Below are 27683 nucleotides of genomic sequence, written 5' to 3'. Positions count from 1 at the left end.
TTGAGGGTGAAAGTGGAGAGTGCAAAAGCTGGTTTGAAACTCAACATTAACAAAACGAAGATCATGGCATCTGGCCCCATCACTTCCTGGCATATAGAAGGGGAAGAAATGGAAGCAGTGACAGATTTTACTTTCTTGGGCTCCAAGGTCACTGCAGACAGTGACTGTAGCCATGAAATTAAAAGACGCTTGTTCCTTGGGAGGAAAGCTATGGCACACCTAGACAGCATAGTAAGAAGCAGGGACATCACCTTGCCAACAAAGGTCCATACAATCAAAGCTATGGTTTTCCCAGTAGTAACGTATGGCTGTGAGAGCTGGACTGTAAGGAAGGCTGAGCACTGAAGAATTGATGCTTTCGAACTGTGGTGCTGGAGAAGACTCTTACGAGTCCCCTGGACTGCAAGGAGGTCAAATCAGTCAGTCCTAAAGGAAATCAACCCTGAGTGCTCATTGGAAGGACAGATCCTGAAGCTGAAGCTCAAATATTTTGGCCATCTAATGTGAAGAGAAAGGTCACTGGAAAAGACCCTGATGCTGGGAAAGACTGAAGGCAAAAGGAGAAGGGGACGGCAGAGGATGAGATGGCTAGATAGCATTACCGATGCAATGAATATGAACTTGAACATACTCCGGGAGAGAGTGCAGGACAGGAAGGCCTGGTGTGCTGTGGTCCATGGGGTCACGAAGAGTCGGACACGACTGAACAACAACTAATCATAATGGCCTTATACAAATCTATAGTGCAGACACATTTGGAACACTGTGTACTGTTCTTAATTTTCTAAAAAATATATTCTTTATTCCCTCTATTTTAGTTTGCACTGTGAGCTTGTCAAGTATGAGAATTACAACCAGGATCAAAAATAAAATCAATTTAAAATTTATTGAAAGCAGACAAAATGGTGAAATAGAGATATTAATGAAAAATAGTGAAGACATGGTATACAATGAACAATGCATTACATAAAAATGATTGAAGCATAATAAATGAAGCAGTTACAATGCAACTGCCATTAAGGCAATAATTAAAGAATAAACGAAATGTAAAACTAATTGCATTAGCTAATCAAGGCATAGCTGATGGTAAATGGAATATTAGAGAAAGCATATTAAACCCTAACATGCCCCAGGATCCTTTCCAGTCCAGCTAACCTAAGCATTCTAAATTCCCAACTAAAAGAGAAGTGTATATTTACTACTCCATTTCAGGATTCTTAGAGAACAATCCCATGGACCCTAGACAGTGTCTGGGGGTCATAGGATATTTTGGATTCCTGGATCTGAGCCTGGAGACAGCGCTCTAACCTCGGAGCCAGGAAACCAAGTCCCCCCCCCATCCGCCCTCACAGCCAATGTAGAGAGAACTGCACCAATTGCTGTGAAAGGGGGCATGCTAGTGGGCAGGGAGGAGAGGAGACTGGGGATGCAGGAATCTGAGCTATCCCCAGCCTTTCTCCCTCCCCCTCCCCGAAGCCTCTGCTAGACAGGCAAAAACACCTATCTAGCTAAAATGCAGAGCGGGAGGCACAACGCACTTCCCGCTGTACATTGGATACTTGTAAGTAGGGATGTCAGAGAATTCCGCCACAGATCTCGGTGAGGCCGAATGCCAGTGCATTCGGCCCCCTGAAATCTGTGGCAGAACAGCCTGCCCCCCCTGCCCCCCCGCGGATCCCCCCCGGGACGAGACTTACCTGGGGCGGATGTTCCAGGCGGTGGCGGCGGCTCCGGCGGCTGGTCTTCTAAACGGCTGCCACGGCCTTTTGCAGTCTGGAGGGTTGTTGTTTTTTTTTACAGGGATGTGATAGGCTATGTAAATCTTTACGTAGCCTATCACGGTTGGGTTTTAAAAAAACAACCCACGTACGCAAATGGCGGTGGCTACGGCCGCCGCCATTTGCGTTCCCTATTTTTTGCCTTCTTAGTCTACGTAAATATTTACGTAGACTATTACGGCAAAAATAAAGGGGAACGCAAATAGCGTAGCGGGCGCTATTTGCGTCCCTTTTTGATTTGCCGTTTTAGCCTACGTAAATATTTTTTTTTTACGTATTTTAAATATTTACGTAGGCTAAAACGGCAAATCAAAAAGGGACGCAAATAGCGCCCGCTACGCTATTTGCGTTCCCCTTTATTTTTGCCGTAATAGTCTACGTAAATATTTACGTAGACTAAGACGGCAAAAAATAGGGAATGCAAATGGCGGCGGCCGTAGCCACCGCCATTTGCGTACGTGGTTTTATTTTATTTTTATTTTTTTTACCCAGAGCCCTCAGCGGCCGGAAATCCAGCTGCGGTCAGCTCTGGCCTGGGCTGGGCCTGGCCGGCTACTCCGCGGAGCCGCCGCGGAGCACAGCCAGCCGTCAAAGATTCCGGGGGGGAGGACCGGATCGCCTTCCCCCCCCCCCCCGTGGAGGATTCCGGGGGGAGGGACGGAATGCCTCCCCCCCCATGAACATAATCCGCGGAAAGGTAAGTGACTTTCGTACATCCCTACTTGTAAGCCTCTGAGTTTGGAGGCTCATGATTACCTAGGGCAGATCCAATAGGACTGTGCCCTTAGATGGTTTCCAAATTTTAAAAACAATCCAAAAAGTGGTTAAAAAGAATCTCCAGGCACGAGTTCAAAAAGAGTTCAAAAATCCTTAGTTACAAAGTTAAATTAGAAGTCTTATACACAACAGTTCAGAGAGAGCAAGGAAATAGAATAACATAGAGAAGCCTATAAAAATATTATTCTCTGAAAAGAGAAGCAACAATAGGACTACCTTAGCAAGGAGGCCTATCATAAGGTTTAGTAGTGAAGAGGAAAATGCAAAAGATAAATAGATTTCCTTCTAAGGATGTAAACATACTCAAAACATCAGGAAAGAAATTTGCAGTGGAGAGAGAACATGTCACATGTTCAGGTTGTCAAATGATTCAATACACTTCATACAAGACAGTGTAGATATACTTGTTTTTGAGAGGTGCTATTGTAATACTAATTTGTTTGTTTCCTCAAATAATGTGCCAGATCTTCAAGCTCTTACAAGCACCTTTTACTGACTGTGGAGATGGACCGATGCTGAGACTGGAAGAACTTGGAGACCAACGCCATGCTCCTTTCAGACACATCTGCCGGCTCTGTTACAGAGTGTTGAGACACTCCCAGCAAGACTATAGGAAGAACCAGGTTAGAAAAGAGTTGGAGGGAGTCTGGTGTGTTTTTCCAACATTAATTCTAAAGGGCTACTGTTTTGTATAGTAAAGGTTCTTGAACCATTAACATTTTCTGGCCTTTGTTTTCAATGATGTCAAGGTTTATCTCAACTGTATCAGACAGTAGCATCTCTTATATAAATGTGTTTACACCGCTGGATGAGACAGATGGTGAACAACATATTTCAGAGTTAAAGTTACTGGCAAAAGAAAAATGGCTATATATAGTGGGATGTTTGGTGAAGACAATAATGGTTATTTCGGTAACTCTGATGATGCTGGGAAAAGCCAAAAGTTAACTGGGCAGCTGTATTGTCCTGGATGTGTATTACACATTGGGTTGGTTACAATGTAAAGCCATACCATAATCAGTGCTATGTGAACAAACACCTAAAGGGGATATAAAAACTGATGTAGAAGCCCAAACAAAGACATTCTTGAAACATGTTGGGAACCATAAATATTGCGGCAACAGTCCTTTCTGTCTTTGTTATGTGAGCAAGACCTGTGCTTATGCACTCCTTCATCCCCTCACATGCTCTGAATTCCCCTTTTGCTTTTGATTCAGTGGAAATCTGTCTTTGAAACTGAACTGGGCCAACAACAGTTTATACCAATCACACTTGAGCCGTAAACCAGGACTGCAAACCCAGCACAGACTCAGCAGTTCTTATGACAAAAATATACTACTCACCCTCCTTTTCTGTGTGTCCTTTTCTTAAGAACAAAAAATTACATCAACAAATCAACATAAATAGATAATTTCCCCATTTCCTCTTACTCTTAGATTTTAAAGTGAATTTAGCATCTACTTTTTCTTTTTTAATTTATAAGGAATACATAGCCAAGCAGTTCGGCTTTATGCAGAAACAAATTGGCTATGATGTCTTAGCAGAAGACACCATAACAGCATTGCTCCATAATAATCGTAAACTGTTGGAGAAGCACATCACGGCTGCTGAGATTGATACCTTTGTTAGCCTTGTAAGAAAAAACAGAGAGCCCAGGTAAGAGCTGTTTAACCTTCTACTGTTTAGACAAAATAAGAGATGCATAAGAACTTCAGCAGGGGTTGTGATAGGGCTTGAATCTACTGGATGGCATGACCAATTGGTCTGTTTCCATTCCTGCCTGTGTCTTTTTGCCTGGATAGTAACTTACTTGCCTTATAATTGTGCTTCCTGCACTCATGAACTTACCCCATGTTCTAATGATGCACAAAGAGTTCAACAGAAGTTATCTAAGGAGCCATTCTCTGTTCCCAAATCCAGTATAATCTATGCTATCCTCAGCTGAAATCTGATTAATACTTTTTGGGATTCCTAGCATGCATTATAATATACTGATGCAGTGAAATCAGCTGCTTGTTTGAAGTTGGATAAACCGCAGTTCCACGGGAGCCATGGTGATTTTTAGTTTTGTAGAAAAGAGAGGTTTTTAAAATGTGGTGTTGTATTGCCAAAGTGATTTGGTCCTTGATTTTACCCAGCATAAGGCAGATCAAGCAGGCAGCTGTCCTAAGGCTTTATTGGCCAACATAAATATTAGAAAATAGACCCACTGGGTTTTATCCGTGGCATATATGAACACCAGCAATTCATTCAACTGGTCCCAAATTATGATGTGTCCCCCAGGCAAAGGCATGATACCGTCTTTCCCTTGGTGGACTGGGTCTCTTTCCAGGTTGTAGTCACAGCACCTCTCCGGCTTCAGTGGTCTGGAATCCCAGAGGCAAGAAGGAGAGAGGCAGCAGTAAAGTCAGCAGCTTTTGGTGGTGGATTCTCACACCAGGCATCAGCTGGCAATCTCTCTTCCTGTTTCTCCAGCTGTCTTATATAGTCCATTAGCAGGGCCTTGCACACAGTCTGTCCTGTAGACTTAATCCATCCCACCTGTGCTGACTGCTGCATTTCCCACAAGTGAAGGCATCACAATCCAGTCCTAGCAGTCTCTGCTTAAAGGGATATTCCCATGGTTGTTCATAGCAAGCAGCCCTATAGCTTGGCAGCTTCTAGGTGCTGCTGTGTCCAAGCTTTTTCCTCAGGAGTAAAGGCATGAAGGGAAGCTGTGACAGGTCATACCTAACTCCTCGAGGTACAATTAATCTTCTGGTAGGTTCCCAATACACTCCACCCCTGTGACCTGCACAGCTTTCCCTTCAGCTCTGTCTGGACTTCCCGGGTTTCCCTTACACCATTTTCATGGATTTTCAGTCTTGATCTCCAAACTGTATACACTATAATATTAACAGCAGTTCCTCCCAATCGATACAAATAATTACATTTTTTTAGTACATTTGACTAGTCTGTTACTTCACAGAATTTATCTTATTCACGTACATACATATTTTTAACAATTATTCCACCTGGCCCTTCAAAAATCTAGTCTTTTAATGTTTTTGTTGCTCCCTTGCGAGCATCAGATGGCTTCTTCATATCTAATGCTTAGCACAGGGAGACAGTGTACATAAACAAAACAGGTTAATGATCATTCACGTCGTTTCAACTTTGCACTGTCTAAACATATGGGAGATGAGGCTTCATTCAATATAACCCAGTTGGTTGTGCCCGGTCCTTGGCTAAGTATTTCCCCCTTTTGGTTAGGCTGTTGGGGATATACAAGCCACACTTTCTGCCCCATTGTTAAGTTATTGTTGGAGGACCCGAAACCTCAATTCCTCCTCGTTGTCAGGGATCCAGGACCTGCAACCTCTTGAATGGCCAGCTGACTAATCTTTTCACAGATTAACAGCAGGAAGACTTACATTCCCAGCCCCAGTGTTATGCAGGATCACCTTGACGTCTCCTTGGAAGTCTGCATCCACCACCCCTCCTAATATCTGCAGTCCTTGGAGTGCCAACCCAGACCTTGGGGCTATTTGCCCATAGGTTCTAGAGGGTAGCATGATCCCTATGCCCACGGGTACAGTGACCTGCCCTCCGGCTGGTACCACCACCCCTTCAGAGGCACTGAGATCCACTCCTCCACTGTCAGGTGTAGCCCGAAGGGGTAGTACTCCATAGGGTTGAATTTTCCATACTTTGAGGTGTTCCATACTGGCTGGTCTCTTCAGCCCCACCATACGCTGTCGGGGTGTTTGCCCTGCCCCTAGGGGGCGGCTGTTCAATTCGAACACTGCCTGCTCCAGAACTGTACCCCACTTTTTCAAAGTGTGTTCTGGGGTCAACTGTTTGATTTTCTGTTTTAATAAGCCATTCATGCATTCTATTAGCCCTGCAGCCTGAGGATGATGGGGAATATGATATATCCACTGTATGTTTCATTCATTGGCCAATCTTTCACTTCTGCCCCTGTAAAATGGCTGCCATTGTCAGATTATATTTGTATGGGTACACCATACCTACGGATCAAGAAATCCAGTCCCCGGATGGTATTCTGTTGGGTAACCTGAGCACAGGGATAGACTAATAGATACCCCAAATATGTATCTCCCAAGGTGAGGAGATATTGTCGGCCCCCAGATTGTGGTAGAGGTCCTATATAGTCTATCTGCCAGATTTGGCCTGGGCCTTCTCCCCTGTGCAATTGCCCCAGAGGAACTTTTGGTAGGGGCACCTGTTTGAGCTTTAAACACAGTTCACAGGTTGCAGCTGCTGTGGAGGCAGCATCTACGGGGCAGGGAATCCCCCTACTCACCGCCCACTCTCGAGTGGCTTTGGCCCCCAGATGTCCAGATTTTTCGTGTGCCCAACAGGTGAACACTGTTATCTCTTCTCTCAATACCTCTGCTTGGGAGGCCTCTTGGACCCTGGCCAACTTGTCCACAGCTTTGTTATATAAAGCCTCCAGGGTACCCTTGGCATGTCCATGCACATGTCCAACATAAATATCAATATTGGGGATCAATTCATTAATCCATTCCCATAGCTTTTGTCCCCATAGTGGATGGTTGTGGATACAAAATCCACTCTGCTTCCATTTGGGAAATCATATAGTCATTCCTTGGAATATTGTCCACGAATCGGTATAAATATACACAGCATCTGTTTGCTCTTCCACAGTCTGCTCGATTACCATCAACACAGCCATCAATTTGGCATATTGACTAGATCCACCCTGTCCTGCCCAAGATAAAGTGACCTGCTTCTTTGGATTGATGGCAGCCGCCCTCCAGCGGCGTACATTTCCTTGGTACCTAGCGGACCCATCAGTGAACCAAGTTTCCTTATGGGTTACCTGGCAATAAGGCGGGGCCTCCCGCACGGGGGAATGTACCTAGCTCCAGTTTGGAGCCTTCCTGCACCTCTTCCCCAGTGGGGGTGAGAACCAGGACCTGCTCCTGGAGTGCACTTACCCCTTGGTGACCAGGCCTCACCTGCTCTTCCAAGTACCATTTCCACTTAATAATGGAAGATTGTTGTGCCCGTCCCAACTGTGGGCTGGCCGATTCATCTTTTACCCACGTCATTATGGGAATAGCAGGTCTCATAACTACAGGCTCTGGTCCATTTAGCCTCTCTCTATCTACTAAAGCCCAATAACATGCCAGTAACTGGCGCTCAAAGGGGGAGTAGCTTGTATTGGGCATATGCCTTGACCAGAATCCTAGAGGCACTTTCTTTCCCTCCAGCCCCTTCTGCCACAGGCACCATACCACCACCTCTGCATTTGCAGATACCTGTAGTTCAAAAGGCTGCCCCTTAATATAGGGACCCAAGGGCATGACAGCAGCCACCACTGCCTTAGTGTCTGTTAGAGCCTGCTGCTGCTCCTCCCCCCATTCAAACAGGGCTTTCTTTTGGGTTACCCTATAAATGGGTCTTAAAATCTGAGACAGGTGGGGAATATGCTGCTTCCAGAATCCCATTAACCCGACCAATCGTTGACCTTCAGTTTTGAAAAAGGAGCCTGCAGAGAGGCTATAACATTAAGGACTTTCTCCAGTATGTGCATGACAGGACCAGACTATACCACCCCTAAAAATTGAACCTGTTGGGCTGGGCCCTGAATCTTTTTGGGGTTGATCTCCCACCCCCTGGGACCTCATGTGTTCTACTAGGGTGGTCAGCCCTTGCTATACATCTGCCTCTGTAGGCCCAGACAGCATGACATCATCAATTTATTTATTTATTAAATTTATTAATCGCCCATCTGGCCGGTCACCCAGCCATTCTGGGCGACGTACAAAGTGTATAATACAACAGTTTAAAACAATAAAATTCTACAGTAAAAACACCATATTTCTAAAAATACCCTAATCAGTATAATGGACCATAAATAGAGCAGGGCTCAGCGTGACTTGGGCCAAGTCTTGGGCCACCAGTCCATGGCACAGAGTAGGGCTATGCAGATAGCCTTGGGGCAGGACCTGGAACATGCATTGACGCCCCTTCCAGGTAAAAGCAAATTGATCCTGCGAAGCGATCCAATGAGGATAGAGAAGAAGGTGTTTGCCAAATCAATTATAGCATGCCAGACCCCTGCCTCCTTTTTTATCTGCTCCAGTAAAGTAACCATATGCACTGCTGCTGCGACCGGTGGAGCATGTTTGCTCAATTGGCGGTAATCCGGTCATCCTCCAGGACCCATCTTCCTTTTTCACCGGCCACACTGGAGAATTAAACAGGGACATCGCAGGTCTAAGGATTCCCACCTCTAACAGCCCCTTAATGGTTTCCAATATCTCTTTGTGGCCCGCTGGCAACCTGTATTGCTTCATATGTACCAGAGCAGCAGGGGGAGGAATTTTCAAGGGATCCCTTTTAGCCTTGCCAACCATTATAGTGCGGATCCCAAAGGAATATCCACTTAGGGGTGTCTGGAACTCCCTCCCTTGCAACAAATCTATTCCTGTTATGAACTTGGGAACTCAGGAGATCAGCACAGTAGCCCAGAATGGGGCTGATCTTCCCACTGCCAATTTTATCCATGCTTGTGTGTTTTTTCCCTCCCCATCTCCATAAGCATTTCTATATACTATGGGCCCTTCATGAATATCTGGATTGCCATGTATCAGAGTTACTTCTGCCCTAGTGTGCAGCAGGGCCATTACCCTCTGGGTGTTTCCCTTTTGCCAATAGATAGTGAGGGGCACGTGTGGCCGTCTGTCTCCAGGTATGGCTCTTTTTATTAGCCTCACGCCTGGAGAAGGACCCCCTCCCTAGGGTATGGGCTGAGACACTTCCCAACCCCTTGCCCCTGCACCAGCATCGACTGAGTACTCCAGTTCTTCTGAAGGGCCGCTTGGGGCTATCCTCACCCTGGGAGAGTCCCTTTCCTGTGCCTGTCTCCGGCCACCTCTTTCTTTCCACCGCCAATATAAATCACTAGTGGGAATGCAGTCTATATCAACTTTAGGCACTCCTGCTTCTAGCAACTCAAAAAATATTTTCCACCTAGTGACTCTACATCTTTGAGGTTTGGGCAGCTGCTTCCCCCCCTCAGTTGTAACTCGACCCTGCTCTCTCATGTTCAAATTCTCTGAGCTGGCCTAATGTCATAACTACTTCTCCCACAATTCTCCCAAGGACAGGTCCCAAGACAGCCAGTATTGGCGCCTGCAAGTGAGATAGGGCTCCACACATGAGATGGGCTCTCATCCCCGCAGTGAAAGCTTGAGCATCCGGGTCCACAAACCCCTGCATGTACAACTGAGTTTGAATGGCCATTCCCCTTAACTGGCTAATAGCCTCCTCAGTTGTTCCCCACATGGGTAAATGGGTAAATATGCTTCTATCGCTGAAGCATATTTATTGCGAGTTGCATGTGCGCACCAATCATAGAATCATAGAATAGTAGGGTTGGAAGGGGCCTATAAGACCATCAAGTCCAACCCCCTGCTCAATGCAGGAAGCTAAGTCAGAGCATCCCTGACAGATGGCTGTCCAGCCTCATCTTGAATGCCTCCAGTGTGGGAGAGCCAACCATCTCCCTAGGTAACTGGTTCCATTGTCATATTGATCTAACAGTCAGGAAGTTTTCCTGCTGTTCAGCCAGAATCTGGCTTCCTGTAACTTGAGCCTATTATTCTGTGTCCTGCACTCTGGGATGATCGAGAAGCGATCCTGGCCTTCCTCTCTGTGACAACCTTTCAAGTATTTGAAGAGCGCTATCATATCTCCCCTCAGTCTTCTCAAGGCAGAAGGGTCAAATCCTCCCTCCCTGCCACACACACAAACACACACCCTTTTCTTTCTTTCTTTTTTATTGAACGACTCATCTGAGCAAGGGGCTGGATGTGCCTGATCTTGCCTGATCTCGGAAGCTAAGCAGGGTCAGCTCTGGTTAGTACTTGGATGGGAGTCAGGAATCAAATAACAAGGCTGCAGTCCCAGCTACAGGCATTCTTAAGTACTGGTTTATCATAGAGTCAGCGGTCAGGGTACCCAAATGTATCATCTCCTCAGCAGTAATCTGTATATTGTCAGCTCCCTGATCCCATAATCTAGTCAGCCATTGGCACAACCCCTCCCCTGGAAGCTGCTTGGAATTCCTTGCCACCTCTGCCAACTCCTTGTGAGTTAGGTAAAATCCCAGATGATCCGAGTCATCTGGAAATTCTGGGGTTGTCCTGGGGGCCCTTTAGATTTATGAGTTATCAGTGGTCAGACTTTTGCCCAGACCTCCTCCCCCTCCGACCAGTCTGTCTCTTCATCTGTGTTGGATTTCGCTTCTCTTGTACTGCCCCCATAATCTCCTTTAGGACCAAGTGCCTCTCCTTTAACTCTTCTAATTTTGTTTCTCGGGCTGCTTACTGGGCTTGCAAAGTTGCAGCCTGTTTCCCCAGTTCTCTTACCTCTGTCAGAAAAAGCCAACTGATACTCGCCACTGGGGCCTTACTTCCTTGCTCTCCCACCTGCTTCATACATTCCATCACCGTTTGCGGGGTTGGGCCACCTTGTCCCACTATCTCCTCCTCCCATGACGTGGACATAGCCACACTGCTTAATGCTTTTGCTACTTCTGTCCAGCTGCAGGTGTTACTCCAGCCCGGGAGTTTGTACTTGTTTTGGTCAACTAGCCTCTGCCTTGCCTTGTCCCTTTTAACTGGGTAATCCTGCTCACAGCGCCAGTTTTGTATTGCCAAAGTGATTTGGTCTTTGATTTTACCCAGCATAAGGCAGATCAAGGCAGGCAGCTGTCCTAAGGCTTTATTGGCCAACAGAAATATTACAAATTAGACCCACTGGGTTTTATCCATTGCATATATGAACACCAGTAATTCATTCGACTGGTCCCAAATTATGGTGTGTGTCATGGGCAAAGGCATGATACCCTCTTTCCTTTGGTGGACTGGGTCTCTTTCCAGGTTGTGTCCAAGCTTTTTCCTTGGGAGTAAAGGCATGAAGGGAAGCTGTGACAGGTCACACCTAACTCCTCGAGGTACAATTCATCTTCTTGTAGGTTCCCAATACAGGTATCAGGTGACCAGAAATGACTTAGTGAGCTAAATGCATCCTGTAGCTGTGTGTTGCTTACCTGAGTTTTAAAATTAATATTTTTGTTCCAGATATTTGTCATCTTCCAAATTATACATCTCTTTGGCATCTGAAAGATTGTTCAAAGTTTAATGGGCTATGGATTTTCCTCCCCAATAGGTTCTTGGATTACTTGTCAGACCTTTGTGTGTCCATGAACAAATCTATTCCAGTGACGCAGGAGCTGATTTGTAAAGCTGTGTTAAACCCAGCAAATGCAGACATACTCATTGAAACTAAGTAAGTAGAAATGTGTTTCAAGAGGTTTCTTCCTTTTGCAAAGATGATTACAATGTTCTGAGCCCTGGCAAAGATAACGCATCAAAATTACCTCCAGTTTGGGGGAAAAGCAGAGAAGTTGTAGTCTATTACTTACAACAGTACAGTGGTTGCTTTGGGGATTCTCCAACCAGTTTATAAACCTAGAACTACGGATGGTCTGATGAAGTGGACTGAAAATTAACATAAGTCTCCCGTCTCAAGGTGCATAATCTATGCAATTAATTGCCAGAGGATGTAGTATTAGCTGGTATAAAAACAGCTTTCTAAAAACAAAAACAAAACTGTGTAGATTTATAAAGATAGGAATATAAGTAATTGCTTTTCATTTTTGTACTATCCTTTAGACTAGTCCTGTCTCGGTTTGAATTTGAAGAGTTATCATCTGGAGAGAACTCACTGGAGGTTGGTGAGGATGAAGAAGAAGTCTGGTTATTCTGGAGAGACAGCAACAAAGAGGTCCGCAGTAAGAGTATCAGAGAGCTGGCTCAGGATGCTAAAGAAGGGCAGAAGGAAGACCGGGATGTACTCAGCTACTACAGGTTAACACCGCAAGCAATACTTGGCTATGGCAGTGTAACCTGAAGTGTGAAGTAAACTAACTCTAGCTATGTTTCTACAACACATCAATGCTAAATTTGGTTAAAGTGGTAGCTATCAAGATGCTTGGTGGTAGGAAAGAATTGACTATGACAGCAATAGCAGTTTTGTACAACCAAGATACATCTTCCGGTGATCATGTGCAAATGTGGTTATACAAATCTACTTCTGTATTATAAATGTACAAAAACTAGAGGCTCAGCTGTTATGGTAAAAAGTGTTACATGAGTTAACTTCTAAGACTGATTACCCCCACCCCACTTTCTTTTATGGTGTATTTTTTAGGGTTAAGTACCAATAGCCCATGTGGTATATTTTCCAAAGTTGAATATACAGTAGTCGTGTTGGGTTACAGAATGTTTTAAAAAGTCATGCCATTACAAATTTAGCCTCCCAAGTGCTCTTTTAGGGCACTTCATTGAAAACATTTGTTGCATCAGAATATATATTTTATTGCCATGTCCTAGGTATTTTAACGTGAACATAGAATGACTTTCCTTCTTCTCTCCTGCCTTCCAAAGGTACCAGCTGAATCTTTTTGCTAGAATGTGTCTTGATCGGCAGTACTTGGCTATAAATGAAATATCTGGCCAACTGGATGTAGACCTCATCCTTCGTTGCATGTCTGATGAAAATTTGCCTTATGACTTGAGAGCATCATTCTGCCGGTTGATGCTGCACATGCATGTTGACCGTGATCCCCAAGAACAAGTGACACCAGTGAAATATGCCCGATTGTGGTCAGAGATACCATCTGAAATTGCAATTGATGAGTGAGTACTTTGTGATGAAATGGCTCTCTAAAAGGAAGGCTGCCAAACATAAAGTCTGAGCCTATTTTATGTTATGTTATTTATGTATTTATAAAATATCTGAGCTGTGAATAATCATAATCATAATACAGAATTAAAATGAGATTGTGCCAATAAAACCATGGCTGGTTAGTTAGGGAAGGCTTGTTTAAACAAAAATACCTTCAGCAAGTGTCGAAAACTGAACAATGTTGGTGCATGCCTGATATCAACAGGCAGGGAGTTCCATAGAGAGAGAGCCATTACATGTAAAGGCTCTAATCTGGGTGAACCTCAAAGACTGCAGGTCCATGCAGAACCACCCGGAGTGCCTCATCTGATGACCTCAGTGACCAGGCAGACTAGTAAGGGAGCAGGTGCTCCCTCAAATATCCTGTTCTCAAGTTGTTTAGGACTTTATATAGTCCTTCAATGAATTTCCACTAGTACACTCTGTGGAGGTGATGGAACCATCTTCATGCCTAGTATGTGTCTTGGAATGACTGCTTCACAGCTGGGAAGCACAAATACTTGCTCTTAAAAACCTTATTTATGTGATAAACATTTTAGAACTGATAAATTGGCAGAATTGCAGGGAAACATTCGTATTTCTCTAGGTTTGGCTTCTGACTGAGGTTTGGTGTTGAGTTCAGGTGGAGTTGTCATTCTTTAATGGGAAATAATGCATGTTGACATTTTCTAGATGGAGAGTTTGAATCAGCCATCTTAAAGGAAGTAAAGAACTGGATGGCATAGATTCATGCATATGAACACCTATGTATTGGAAAGGGGGAGCTAAATATGCAGTTCATGACTTCGGCAGCAATTTCATGTCTAATGTGTAGTTTGGTTCGTAAACAAGCAGAAACTAGAATGTGGCTACTGTGGCCTGTCAAATAATACATTTACTGTGTATACTTATGTATTTCTCTTGAAGAGAATAAAAGGGGGAGTGTCTTTCTATGAAATTCTCCCAACTGAGGCTTTTCCTTTCTTTCAGCTATGATAGCAGTGGAACTTCCAAAGATGAAATCAAGGAGAGGTTTGCGCAAACCATGGACTTTGTGGAGGAATATTTACGAGATGTTGTCTGCCAAAGATTCCCTTTCTCTGATAAAGAAAAAAATAAACTCACCTTTGAGGTAAGTATCTTCTTGTGCATAAGGCTGAGTTGCAGGATACCCAGTAGATGCTAAATCTCACTGGAGCTAATCATAAGTCACTTATGTGGCTGGACCATGAACCTGTGACGCATCCTTATACCAAGACAGACAATTGGCCCATCCCTGGCTCAGTGATAGGGCACCTGCTTTGCATGTGGAAAGTCCCAGGTTTAGTCCCTGGCATCTCCAGTTAGAAGGTTCAGGTATCAGGTGGTGGGAAAGACTTCTGCCTAGAGTAGTGCTGCCAGTCAGTCTAAATGATAGAAATACAATCTGATCAGTATAAATCGGCTTTTTATGTTCCTCAGTACTGTCTACTGTCTTTCCCAGCCGGAGAATTCTTTTTGTCAAGGGAGACGCTCCAAAACTATAAAAACAGAAAGATAACAAATAATTAATTAAATAACATAAAAGTACACAAAAAACAGTAGTAGGAAACCTGTTCTGCTCGGGCATTATCCGGAAAAGCTCTCTGAACTGCCTTAGACTGGCATCTAAAAATCAGCAGTAAATTGGCAAAAAAATTAAAAAAAACTAAATGTTCATATTTATATAGAATATTTTCAAAGAGGTCAAGACAGTTTCTATATATAATCTACAATAAACCGCCCAGTCAAATGCATATTAAAATGCAGAAAAGGCTATTATGAGACCCTGATATATCAAAGCAGTATAGCATATTGTGTTGGTACTCTTGCGCTGTACATTCTGAGAAATAAAAGAAAGCTGCATTGTATCCTACCTATCTTCCAAGAAGTTTGTGGTGACATTCATGGAGTTAACAGTATTTTTATCCTCTCAACAATCCAGGGAACTGAGTTAGGCTGGAAGTTAGTAACTGGCCTGAGCTCAGGCTTCCCACTAAGCAGCATGGCTGATTTGGAGATTGAGTCTTCACTATATCCGCTATACCACAACTGCCTAAAACATTGTGTCCACTATGCCACATTGGCTCTATGTACATCTAGTACCAGGCAGATGTCCTTGTGTAAGCTAAATATGTGTAAACAGTACAAGACTATTTTGGATGCACTTTGGTGAATTTGATGGAGAAGATAAGAGAGATAAGATAATTGTAGCTTTTGTAAACTACCCAGAGAGCTTTGGCTATGGGGTGGTACAGAAATGTAATAAATAAATAAAAACTATTCAATGAATTAACTTTTTTTTCTTTTTCAAAACATAGGTGGTAAACCTGGCCCGAAACCTGATATATTTTGGCTTCTACAATTTTTGTGACCTCCTGAGACTAACAAAAATCCTCCTAGCTATTTTGGACTGCGTACATGTTGCTACTATCTTTCCCATCACCAAAGTGGCAAAAGGAGAAGAAAGTAAAGGTAAGAATGGCAAAATGGAGGGAGTCAAGAATGGCAGAAAAATATGCTGTTGACGGATGTTTGGTCTGCCTTGGTGCCATTCCTTTTGTCACCCAGTGTCACAGAAATAGTATTGTAAAAGACAGTTTTCTCAAGAGAGACAGCATCTTCCTGGGCCCAGGCTTTGCTTGATTCAGATTTCTTTGGCCCATGAAGTGTATGGCTGTGGGCCCAAGAAATGTGAACCAAGCAAAGAAGAAGGCTTTCTCTATTCAAACATAGAATATTTTATCACAGTTTGTGGAAAGAAATAATTTTCAACATGTATACAGCAAACAATAAATTTCCAAACACACACACAGAAGAGAGAGAAACCAAAACACAAAATGCTATAGACATCATCAGCCACAGTATAGGGCCTTTTCTCCCTCCAGGATACTGAAGAGGACTTTGCTTCCTGGTGTTTCAGCTTGGGCTTGTAATGTATACGATTAGGGACATATCTCTGTCAGCAAATCTGAAACCACAGGCTTTCTCCCTTACATGGAGTTTCTTCTGCTGCTGACTGAGGTATTTTGCCCCATGGGAGGCGGCTGTTTCCCGCCTCCCAGCTGAGCAGAGCAGAGCAGAGCAAGCTGCTCCAGCTGGTCCAGGGACTACAGAAGCAGGCAAGCTCCCAGAGAGCGAGCGAACAGAGCGAGCGAACAGGGGGAGCAAACAGGAGTTGGCCAGGGGAGTTGCAGTGGTTGAAGAGACAAAGGAGACAAAGGAGACAGAGGCTAAGAGGTAAGTGGGTTGCAGGAAGCCCAGGGCGCTGCCCTTTATCCTTCTGACTGGCTGTGAGCTCACCAGGAGCTTCTGAGAGCTCCAACTGAATTGGAGGGGTGTGGCCTGAGTACTCCCAGCAGCTGACTGGGCGGGAAGCTTCAGTCTGTTTCCCGCCTCCCAGCTGAGCAGAGCAGAGCAGAGCAAGCTGCTCCAGCTGGTCCAGGGACTACAGAAGCAGGCAAGCTCCCAGAGAGCGAGCGAACAGAGCGAGCGAATAGGGGGAGCAAACAGGAGTTGGCCAGGGGAGTTGCAGTGGTTGAAGAGACAAAGGAGACAAAGGAGACAGAGGCGAAGAGGTAAGTGGGTTGCAGGAAGCCCAGGGCGCTGCCCTTTATCCTTCTGACTGGCTGTGAGCTCACCAGGAGCTTCTGAGAGCTCCAACTGAATTGGAGGGGTGTGGCCTGAGTACTCCCAGCAGCTGACTGGGCGGGAAGCTTCAGTCTGTTTCCCGCCTCCCAGCTGAGCAGAGCAGAGCAGAGCAAGCTGCTCCAGCTGGTCCAGGGACTACAGAAGCAGGCAAGCTCCCAGAGAGCGAGCGAACAGAGCGAGCGAACAGGGGGAGCAAACAGGAGTTGGCCAGGGGAGTTGCAGTGGTTGAAGAGACAAAGGAGACAAAGGAGACAGAGGCTAAGAGGTAAGTGGGTTGCAGGAAGCCCAGGGCGCTGCCCTTTATCCTTCTGACTGGCTGTGAGCTCACCAGGAGCTTCTGAGAGCTCCAACTGAATTGGAGGGGTGTGGCCTGAGTACTCCCAGCAGCTGACTGGGCGGGAAGCTTCAGTCTGTTTCCCGCCTCCCAGCTGAGCAGAGCAGAGCAGAGCAAGCTGCTCCAGCTGGTCCAGGGACTACAGAAGCAGGCAAGCTCCCAGAGAGCGAGCGAACAGAGCGAGCGGACAGGGGGAGCAAACAGGAGTTGGCCAGGGGAGTTGCAGTGGTTGAAGAGACAAAGGAGACAAAGGAGACAGAGGCGAAGAGGTAAGTGGGTTGCAGGAAGCCCAGGGCGCTGCCCTTTATCCTTCTGACTGGCTGTGAGCTCACCAGGAGCTTCTGAGAGCTCCAACTGAATTGGAGGGGTGTGGCCTGAGTACTCCCAGCAGCTGACTGGGCGGGAAGCTTCGGTCTGTTTCCCGCCTCCCAGCTGAGCAGAGCAGAGCAGAGCAAGCTGCTCCAGCTGGTCCAGGGACTACAGAAGCAGGCAAGCTCCCAGAGAGCGAGCGAACAGAGCGAGCGGACAGGGGGAGCAAACAGGAGTTGGCCAGGGGAGTTCGGCAGGGGAGGTCAAGGGGGAGGCCCCTAACATTTTTTATTTTATTTTATTTTATTTTTTTTTACTAACTTTTTTTCATTTATTTGTCTTGTAACACACACTTCCACACCAGTGGGACTCTGCTTTTAACCTCTACTGAGTAGAGGAGCAGGCACAGGCTAGTCTAGAACAATCACAAAGCTAGACACAAAAAGGGAAAAGAGGCTATGGAAGGACAAGACTCTCCAGTGGTGGTGACCTGCAAGGTGTGTGCAATGTTTGTTTTCTTGCCTGAGAACAACATGGCCTACACCTGCAACAAGTGCAAGTTGATCACGCTGCTGGAGGAAAAAGTAAGTGGACTGGAGCGGCGACTGTCAACCCTCCGGGGAATAAGAGAACACGAAGAGTTCTTGGACAGAATGGGGGAACTACAGCAGCAAAGGGCAGACCAGAAGCTTGAAGAGCAACAGCAAGATGAGGCAGTGGGAAATGCTGAGGTGAAGAAAAATGGAGTAGAGGATACTCCTTGGAAAACGGTGACAGTTAGGAGAAGAAGAACTAGACGACACTCTGCACCAGTGGAAGCGGTGGAGCTGTGGAACCGATTCCAGGTACTTGCAGATGAGACTGGAGGACAGCCTGCAGAGGAAGAATCACAGGGGAACCTGCATGAGAGTGAGCAAGAGGCTAAAGGTCAGTCAAACAGAGGCGATGAAACCCAGGCCTACAAGAAGAAGAAGAGAAGAGTGGTAGTAGTGGGAGACTCCTTGCTGCGTGGGATCGAGACCCAAGTATGTCGCGAAGACCCGTGGACTCGCCAGGTATGTTGTCTCCCGGGAGGACAGATTAGAGACGTGACTGAAAGGTTGCCTGCACTCATAAAGCCCACTGACAGGTATCCCTTTCTTCTCATCCATGTGGGAACAAATGATACCGCCAAGCGGAGCTACGAAGAGATCACGTCAGACTTTGAAGCTTTGGGAAGGAAACTCAAGAACTTTGGGGCCCAGATAGTTTTCTCATCCATCCTTCCAGTAGTTAGAAGAGGGATAGAAAGGGAACGAAAAATACTCCGGGTGAATGACTGGCTACGAAGGTGGTGCCGACGAGAGAGATTTGGATTCTGGGACCACGGGCTATACTTCCTGGAAGATGGGCTGTTGGCTAGGGATGGGTTGCACCTCACAAAGGCTGGGAAGAATGTGTTTGGCCACAGCATGAAGAACTTCATCAGGAGGGCTTTAAACTGAATCCTACGGGGAAGGGAGATGTAATGTTGGGGGTAACAATGGACGTAGGCGCATGCACTGCAATGGAGAGAACAGCTCTGATAGCGTCCAATAATAGTCTTCAGACACAGGTAGGAAGAAAGCCAGACTATGAAGCACATGGTCTTCGATGTCTATATACTAATGCCCAGAGTATGGGAAACAAACAGAACGAACTTGAACTCTTAATACAGGAGGGAAATTATGACTTGATAGGTATAACTGAGACTTGGTGGGATGACTCTCATGACTGGAATACAGCAATTGAAGGATATAACTTGTTCAAAAAGAACAGGAGGAACAGAAAGGGAGGCGGGGTTGCACTGTATGTGAAAAATACATATCTCTGCACAGAAATACAGGAGGAGGAGCTTGGTAGCCCCATCGAGAGCATCTGGGTTGAAATAAATGGAGCAAAGAATAAAAGGAACCTGGTGGTCGGAGTCTACTACCGGCCACCCAATCAAGGAGAAGACAAGGATGAAACTTTTGAAAAGCAAATAGCCAATGTTTTAAGGAAGCATGATGTAGTAGTAATGGGGGACTTCAATTTCCCCGATATTTGTTGGGAGACAAATTCTGCAAAACATGGCCCCTCCAGGAAATTCCTGACTTGTGTGGCGGATAACTTCCTCCTACAGAAAGTAGAGGAAGGAACTAGAGGATCGGCTATCCTTGACTTGATCCTAACCAACAGAGATGACTTAGTGGAGAAAGTAGCAGTTACAGGAACTCTGGGGGAAAGCGACCATGTTGTACTTGAGTTCTTGGTTCTAAGGGAAGCAAAAGCCGAGTGTACTCAAACGCGTACCCTGGATTTTAGGAAAGCTGATTTTAATAAACTCAGAACAATGATCAGTAAGGTCCCATGGCAAGCAATGCTAGCGAGAAAAGGAGTCCAAGATGGGTGGGAACTTTTAAAAAAGGAAATTCTCAAGGCACAATCACAAACAATTCCAACAAGAAGAAAAGGTGGAAGACAACAGAAGAAGCCAATGTGGCTTCACAAAAAGCTTAGGGATGACCTGAAAACAAAAAAGGACACATATAGGAAGTGGAAAGAAGGCCAAGTAACAAAGGAAGAGTACAGGCAGGTAGCACAGAATTGCAGGGATGGCGTCAGGAAGGCTAAAGCGGAGAACGAGGTGAGGTTAGCGAGGGATGCTAAAAACAACAAAAAGGCTTTCTTCAGCTACGTGCATAGTAAAAGGCAGAGGAAAGAAATGGTTGTTCAGCTATTAAATAAGGATGGCAAAATGATAACAGAGGACAAAGAAAAGGCAGAGGTGCTCAATTCCTACTTTGGCTCAGTCTTCTCCCAAAAGAGGGTCTATGACCCCCCTGGCAAAGGCGAAGTACAGGCTGAAGGGGCAGGATTGCAGCTTGAGATCGACAGGCATATGGTCAAGGAACACCTCATTACTTTGAATGAGTTCAAATCTCCAGGGCCAGATGAACTGCATCCTAGAGTCATAAAGGAACTGGCAGAAGAACTCTCAGAACCGCTGTCTATTCTCTTTGAGAAATCATGGAGGACCGGGGAAGTGCCAGATGACTGGAGGAGGGCTAACGTTGTCCCTATCTTCAAAAAGGGTAAAAAGGAGGAACCTGGGAACTACAGACCAGTCAGTCTGACATCAATCCCTGGGAAAATTCTGGAGCAGATCATAAAGCAATCCATCTGGAAGCACCTTGACAACAATGCCGTGATTACTCGAAGCCAACATGGATTTGTCAAAAACAAGTCCTGCCAGACAAATCTGATCTCATTTTTTGATCAAGTCACCTCCCTTGTAGACCGTGGGAATGCTGTAGACATCATATACCTCGACTTCAGCAAAGCTTTCGACAAAGTGCCCCATGATATCCTGATGAGCAAACTTGCTCGAAGTGGGCTAGATGAAACAACGATCCGGTGGATCCACAGTTGGCTACAGAATCGGACTCAAAGAGTGCTTATCAATGGGACCTTCTCAAGCTGGGGAGAGGTAACGAGTGGGGTACCGCAGGGCTCAGTCCTGGGCCCAGTGCTCTTCAACATTTTTATTAATGACTTGGAGGAGGAGGTGCAGGGAATGCTGATCAAATTTGCAGATGACACAAAATTGGGAGGGATAGCTAATACTTTGGAAGACAGAAACAAAATTCAAAGTGATCTGGATAGACTGGAGTGCTGGGCAGAAAACAACAGAATGACATTTAATAGGGACAAATGCCAAGTTCTGCACCTAGGAAAAAGAAACCAAATGCACAGTTACAAGATGGGGGATACGTGGCTCAACCACACTACGAGCGAGAAGGATCTTGGAATTGTTGTCGATCACAAGCTGAATATGAGCCAACAATGTGATGTGGCTGCAAAAAAGGCAAATGCTATTTTGGGCTGCATTCATAGAAGCATCGCTTCCAAATCCCGGGAAGTACTAGTTCCCCTCTACTCAGCACTGGTTAGGCCTCATCTGGAGTACTGTGTCCAGTTCTGGGCACCACACTTTAAGAAGGATGCAGACAAGCTGGAGAGGGTTCAAAGGAGGGCAACAAAGATGATCAGGGGACTGGAAACAAAGCCCTATGAAGAGAGACTGAAAGAACTGGGCATGTTTAGCCTTGAGAAGAGAAGACTGAGGGGAGATATGATAGCACTCTTCAAGTACTTGAAAGGTTGTCACAGAGAAGAAGGCCAGGATCTCTTCTTGATCATCCCAGAGTGCAGGACACGGAATAATGGGCTCAAGTTACAGGAAGCCAGATTCCGACTGAACATCAGGAAAAACTTCCTGAGTGTCAGAGCAATACGGCAATGGAACCAATTACCTGGGGAGGTGGTGGGCTCTCCCACACTGGAGGCCTTCAAGACGAGGCTGGACAGCCATTTGTCAGGGATACTCTGACTTGGATTCCTGCATTGAGCAGGGGGTTGGACTCGATGGCCTTGTAGGCCCCTTCCAACCCTACTATTCTATGATTCTATGATTCTATCCCTACTGCAGGTAATGATAAGGAATCAATTTTAGTTGGGTTACTTAAGACAGTATAAAACCACAACAACACCCGCCCAAATTTTGCACAATGGCTGCCCCCGGTATAGACAGTTGCTGCCATGAAAATGCCTAATTCTCTGTCAATATTTAATAAGATTCTGGAGTCTCCATTTTTTTTGACAGTATTAATCTGCTGTTGGGATCCATTGGACCCCTTTAAAGTCCTAGACAAAAAAAAGAAGATTTTTTTTGGTATCACATTCATTGGACCCCACAATGTTAAGAGAAGAGAAAGCAAAAGTGAAACCAAAAAACATGCCTAGGTGAAATACTGGGCTCATAGCTGACAATGGAAGGGGTGCAGTGTAACCCAACAGCTGAATAGGGAAGGTTTCCCACCCCCTCACCCCCACCAAAGAACATTATAAATAAGAAAGCAGTGTTGCAAATTTGCAGGGTTAACTCCTGTATCAAGGTAAAGCCAAACTGGAACAGAATTAATGCCCTAGGATAAAATTTACTCAAAGGGCCCAATATACCCCTGAAGTCTTATGTAATTCTCTTTTGTACACACAGGAATGTACAGATTCGGAGGGGAGGGGGGTTCCAGAAAACTGTTGAAGTGGTATAACCAGATAAAAAGTTTGATTTATGTTGCAGGAAAATACTGATATTTTCTCTATCCTTTTTTAAGAAGTATGTGGAGATAGAATGGACTTTGGTTAGGTAGGTGTTTGGTAGTTTTACTTCCCCATTCATTTCAGTGAGGGTGAACTGGATCTCTGGTAGCTTAGTAAATTAAATGTAATTTTTTTAAAACTTAAAAATGGGGTGGATGGGAAATGAAACATCACAGGACAACTGGCCCCATAATTGTTGAGGAGTAGATGAAGTGGTTCAGGATTGCTAAAAATGCAAATATTTCAAAGAGCTGCTGGGGTCCACAGCAGTCATATTAATACAGGAGCGTTAGGAGTGGTGCTGGTGGCACCAGCTTGTTCCTCCAGATTTGGGTGGGGAGCACAGGCCATATTTACCAGGACGCTTTCTTTCAAGTTACTTCCACATCGCCCTCAGATTGTCTCTGTGTCTGGCACACTCTATGAAACATTAACATATGCGCATGCTTATAGGCTTGTACCCGCAGGATTGAATGTGGCCTTCAGTAAACACTACTGGCACATAATCTGTGCCATTTTGTGTAAGTCTCAGCTCATTCATACCATGCTTGTATATATTTCCGAATGGTATCAGCGATGTCAATGTCTCTACTTTTATTGTCTCTAATTGAGACTGAGCTACACTAAACTGGCACAGATATGCCCTAATATGGATGAAGAGTAGAACTAAATGTTAAAGGAAATATGTGTATACTGCCAAAAATAATGAAATATCTTCTCTCCCCAACCCATGATTTGACATTATTACACTGTGTGTGTATGTTCCTACCATTGTTCCAAATGAGTAGTTTAAGGGTACATGGAAATACACAGTGTTATGTCAAATTATGATGCAAGTTGTACTACATCCTATGGAGAAAAGGGCAAAGAACAAAATATGAGGATGCCATTTTGGTGTGTTGCTTGTAACATACATATATCTTCCCTCAGTATGTTCTGCAGACAGGATTACATCATACAATAGAGTAGAAGCAACTGTCAATTAAATGTGCCTGCTTCTTTCTTAGAATACGTTGGGAGAACGTACATGTTTCTTTTTCACAGGGTGTATAAAATGCAAGGCAAACAGGTCTCTTCAGTGTGTTTTTGCAGCTTATACATGGTCACATGATGACATGGTGTCATGCCACATTTTATAGAAAAGGAACAGGTACCCATTAAATTTGCTTCTACTGCAATATGTGAAACAATCCTGTGTCCAAGGCTGAAGCAACGTTTCTCTTGATAAAGGGTTCTGCAATATTGTAATCTTAACACTACTTGGTCTGTCTGTTTCTCCCTGAAGGGAGCAATGTGATGAGATCTATCCACGGTGTTGGAGAGCTGATGACCCAAGTTGTACTCAGGGGTGGTGGGTTCTTGCCCATGACGCCGCTTGCTGCTGCCCCAGAAGGTAACGTGAAGCAGGTTGAACCTGAGAAAGAGGATATCCTGGTAATGGATACGAAGCTGAAAATCATTGAAATACTTCAGGTATACTTCAAGTGACATGGCCTGTAAAACTATAGTGACGTCAGTGCTGCATTGTCATGCTCAAGTGATTTTATTTTATCATCCCAGATAACTGCTCTCTTTTTCTGGTAACAGAATTAGGAACGTACACGGTTTTTAACTGGATGTATTGAGTGTAAGATCATTTCTAATGGCTCTTGCTCCTCTAGAACATTGAATAATTAGGATTAAATGAAAACATTGTTCAGAAGTTTTGGAGCAGAATTATCTACTGGAGGTGTTCAGACGCTGCTTGTTCATGACAGTACTACAATAGCTTCATTTGAGCTCCACTTCTGAGCTTATTTTGAAAGCTCTAGAGCTTTATACAGGCTCTCTCAAATTTGGTGCTGAGTCCATTCCCATCACCAAAGCCATTCACACATCTGGAGTTAAAGCAAGGCTTCTGGGTCATAGCCCAAGGACCTTTGTTGAAACATGAACTATGGAAGTAATTTGAGAAATTGAAAGGAAGGTGAATCTTTCTGTGTCTCCTCTAGAGCCTAAGATATCCTATGCCATGGATAAAGCCCATGGGGAAGGGACAGCTCAGTGGCTGAGTGTATACTTTGAATACAGAAGGTCTCAGGTTCATTGCTTGGCATCTCCAGTTAAAAGGATCAGGTAGCAGGTGATGGGAAAGTGACCTCTCTTTGCTTGAGATCCTGAATTGTCACTGCCCGACAGAGTAGCCAGTACTGGGCTACATGGATAAATAGTCTGATTTGGTATAAGGGAGCTTCCTATGTTTCCTAGTTATGCTTATATAGATTTATTAATAAGTAGCCAAAATGTATGAGCATGAACTGGAAATTTGGAAGTGCTGAATCATGAAGCATGTGATATTACAGTGATATGGGCTTTCAAGTTAGGTTTTGGACAGGATGGGGTATGTATGTATGCACACGTATACTTGTGCATATAAGACAGATACAATATTAACTTGACCACCTGATAGTCCTTTTTGGATTTTAACTAAATGTAGAACATAACTTTGGATATCTAATGCATTTTAAATGCCTGCTTTAAACTCATCAGACATAAGATCTATACTTTATAAAACATTTGCATCTTCGAATACAAACTGGAGAAGTAATAAGAGTCCTGCTATTAAAGTAATTTAGTTTTTTTACCCTTTTTCTTCTTCAAAAAAATTTGGAATCCTAAGTTTATTTTGAATGTGAGGTTGGATTACAGAATCTCATGCCTTCTGTGTATATTTAAACGAGAGTTTGATGAAAGCAACGCACAGACACCTGATTCACCGACGGGAAGTAATAGTCCAGAAATGCCAAATGTACCAGGTGAGTTATACATGCTCTCTTAATGTGCTTTTAAAAGATATAAATAGGTGCATTTTGTATATCATCTCCTTTTATAATGAGTCACTGGATTTTTTGAGAATAAGATAAAGACAACATCAATTCCAATTTCTATCAAGACAATTTTTTGAAGCAAGATACAAAGTTGTCATAATTTGCTAGAATATTACTCTCACATGAATGTCTGTGTAGATGTAACATGAACATCCTTTGGGGGAGAATTCAAAGATTCCTTGGACTAACAACTTTAAATGAAAGGGGAAAAAAGAGGGAAGCGGGAGACATGTTTGGTCGAGTACTGGGTTTGAGTGTCTGTACCTGCAGACTGGAAGGTCGGCAGGTCAGCAGTTCGAGACCCGAGTGCTGCGTGACGGAGTGAGCTCCCGTCTTCAGTCCCAGCTTCTGCCAACCTAGCAGTTCGAAAGCAAGAAATTGCAAGTAGATAAATAGGTACCGCCTTGGCGGGAAAGGTAACAGCGTTCCGTGCACCTCTGTGTTCAGTCATGCCGGCCACATGACCACGGAAGCGTCTTCGGACAGCGCTGGCTCTTCGGCTTAGAAACGGGGATGAGCACCGCACCCTAGAGTCGGACACGACTGGTTGGGGACACCTTTACCTTTTTTTTACCTGATGTTGGGTCAAAGAGACAGGTCAGGGATTCTGCTAGTGTACCAGCCACCCCACTGCCCATCAGTCTTCTGCCCAAGATGGCCAAAGTGATCTCAAGCATGGTGTTGGAAAACTCCAGGATACATCTCCTGGGGTATTAAATTGTTCATGTTGGGGCTGCTTTAGGAGAGTCTAATCAGGACTTAATGCCTCCCATGACAACCATAGGGCTGTCTCAGTATATCACTGCCCCAACAACACATCTTGCAGGATTCATTCTGTTGATCTAGTAGTTTTGACCATGCAGGAGTCTGGAGGTCTGGAATGGTGTAGGGGGCTGTCTGTAACCCCGTTGTTACCTTTAAAATCCTAAATGGCTTGGGGCCCAGATAGCAACCTGTCCATGTATTATGACCATAAGGGGTGGCCCTTCTCCGTATCTATAAGAGATTACTCATCTACAGATTACTCATTACAATAGATTACTCATCTACAAAAGACAGCACCTTCTTGGTGGTGGCAGCCAGACTTTGGAAAAACTTCCCATGGGAGATATACTTTGCGTCAACTTTGTACTCTTTTTGGCCCGAGGTTAAAACTTCTTTATTGTCCAGGCATTTTAAATTTAAATGTGTATTTTTTAAATGGTTGAAATAGTTCTATGCCTCTCAGTTTTACTGTATTTTACACCTAGGAGTCTAGTTAGATTTACTACTTTAGGGAAAACAGAGGATATCTGAGTTGTTCTGTCATCCTTTGTTTGTATTTTCTGTGTGATGACCAAATAGTAAGAAGCATGAGATCCACACACATCTGGAATTGATGGGATCTCACCATGGGAGAAACGAGTGAGTTCTTTTTGGACATTGCACAAAAAGCAGAGATGGAGAAACTATGAGTTACTCGCCCATTTTCTGCTTCTCCTGAAAAATTCAAAGTTATTACATTAATAGTGGAGCAGTGGCTGTATCATCTTTTACCCTCTCCTCCATTTGGTGGGATTTCACATTTCACACGCAATTGAAATTAATGCAAACTGGATTAAATTTGCATCATTGGGTTAATTTGTATTATGCATTTGGAGTACAAAATGAGCTCTTCTGTTATGGAACTTGGATCTCCTTTCCCAGAGAATTGCCTTGCCTTTCAGCTGAGGATTCTTATAATCCACTTATTCCAGTTTCTAGAAAAGAAAGAATGGTAGAGTTTGGTTTTTATTACTCATTGATTTAAGCTGTTTTACAGCCTATCACAGAACATGCTATTTGTTTTCCTTTGCAGGAGCCCTTGACTTTGAACATATTGAAGAACAAGCTGAAGGGATATTTGGAGGCAGGAAAGTAAACTATGGCAATTTGTATTCTTCTATATGTGAAACAGCTTCTGCATTGCTGCAGTTCTCAGTCCTTCAGGGGATGAAGTCACTTATACTAATCATTAATGTACACATTTGCTTGTACATA

The 27683-nt window shown here is 44.4% G+C and overlaps 1 protein-coding gene across 13 annotated transcripts in view; it reads left to right on the top strand.

The window, feature by feature from the left end:
• ITPR1 (inositol 1,4,5-trisphosphate receptor type 1) overlaps window positions 1-27683 on the top strand; it is a 377196-nt gene that overhangs the window by 158144 nt on the left and 191369 nt on the right. For 12 of the 13 annotated variants that reach the window (XR_014788558.1, XM_084840316.1, XM_084840314.1 and 9 more), the window contains 10 exons: window positions 3020-3178; window positions 4039-4211; window positions 11763-11882; window positions 12269-12463; window positions 13043-13294; window positions 14313-14454; window positions 15662-15815; window positions 24083-24270; window positions 25457-25592; window positions 27502-27556. Coding sequence is in view for 12 of the 13 variants with exons in the window: in XM_084840316.1 (XP_084696442.1) it covers window positions 3020-3178; window positions 4039-4211; window positions 11763-11882; window positions 12269-12463; window positions 13043-13294; window positions 14313-14454; window positions 15662-15815; window positions 24083-24270; window positions 25457-25592; window positions 27502-27556 (1574 nt within the window). In the remaining variant the exon portion in view is untranslated. Of the gene's footprint in view, window positions 1-2270; window positions 2476-3019; window positions 3179-4038; window positions 4212-11762; window positions 11883-12268; window positions 12464-13042; window positions 13295-14312; window positions 14455-15661; window positions 15816-24082; window positions 24271-25456; window positions 25593-27501; window positions 27557-27683 lie in introns of all 13 variants that reach the window. The other variant, XM_084840321.1, reaches the window with a different exon arrangement.

This window comes from Heloderma suspectum, chromosome 2, assembly GCF_057233095.1.
Source record: "Heloderma suspectum isolate Gila_16-S chromosome 2, 16-S_ref, whole genome shotgun sequence".
NCBI lineage: Eukaryota > Metazoa > Chordata > Lepidosauria > Squamata > Helodermatidae > Heloderma > Heloderma suspectum.
Note: the sequence above shows the minus strand (reverse complement) of the source record. Positions and strands in the feature narration are given on the sequence as shown.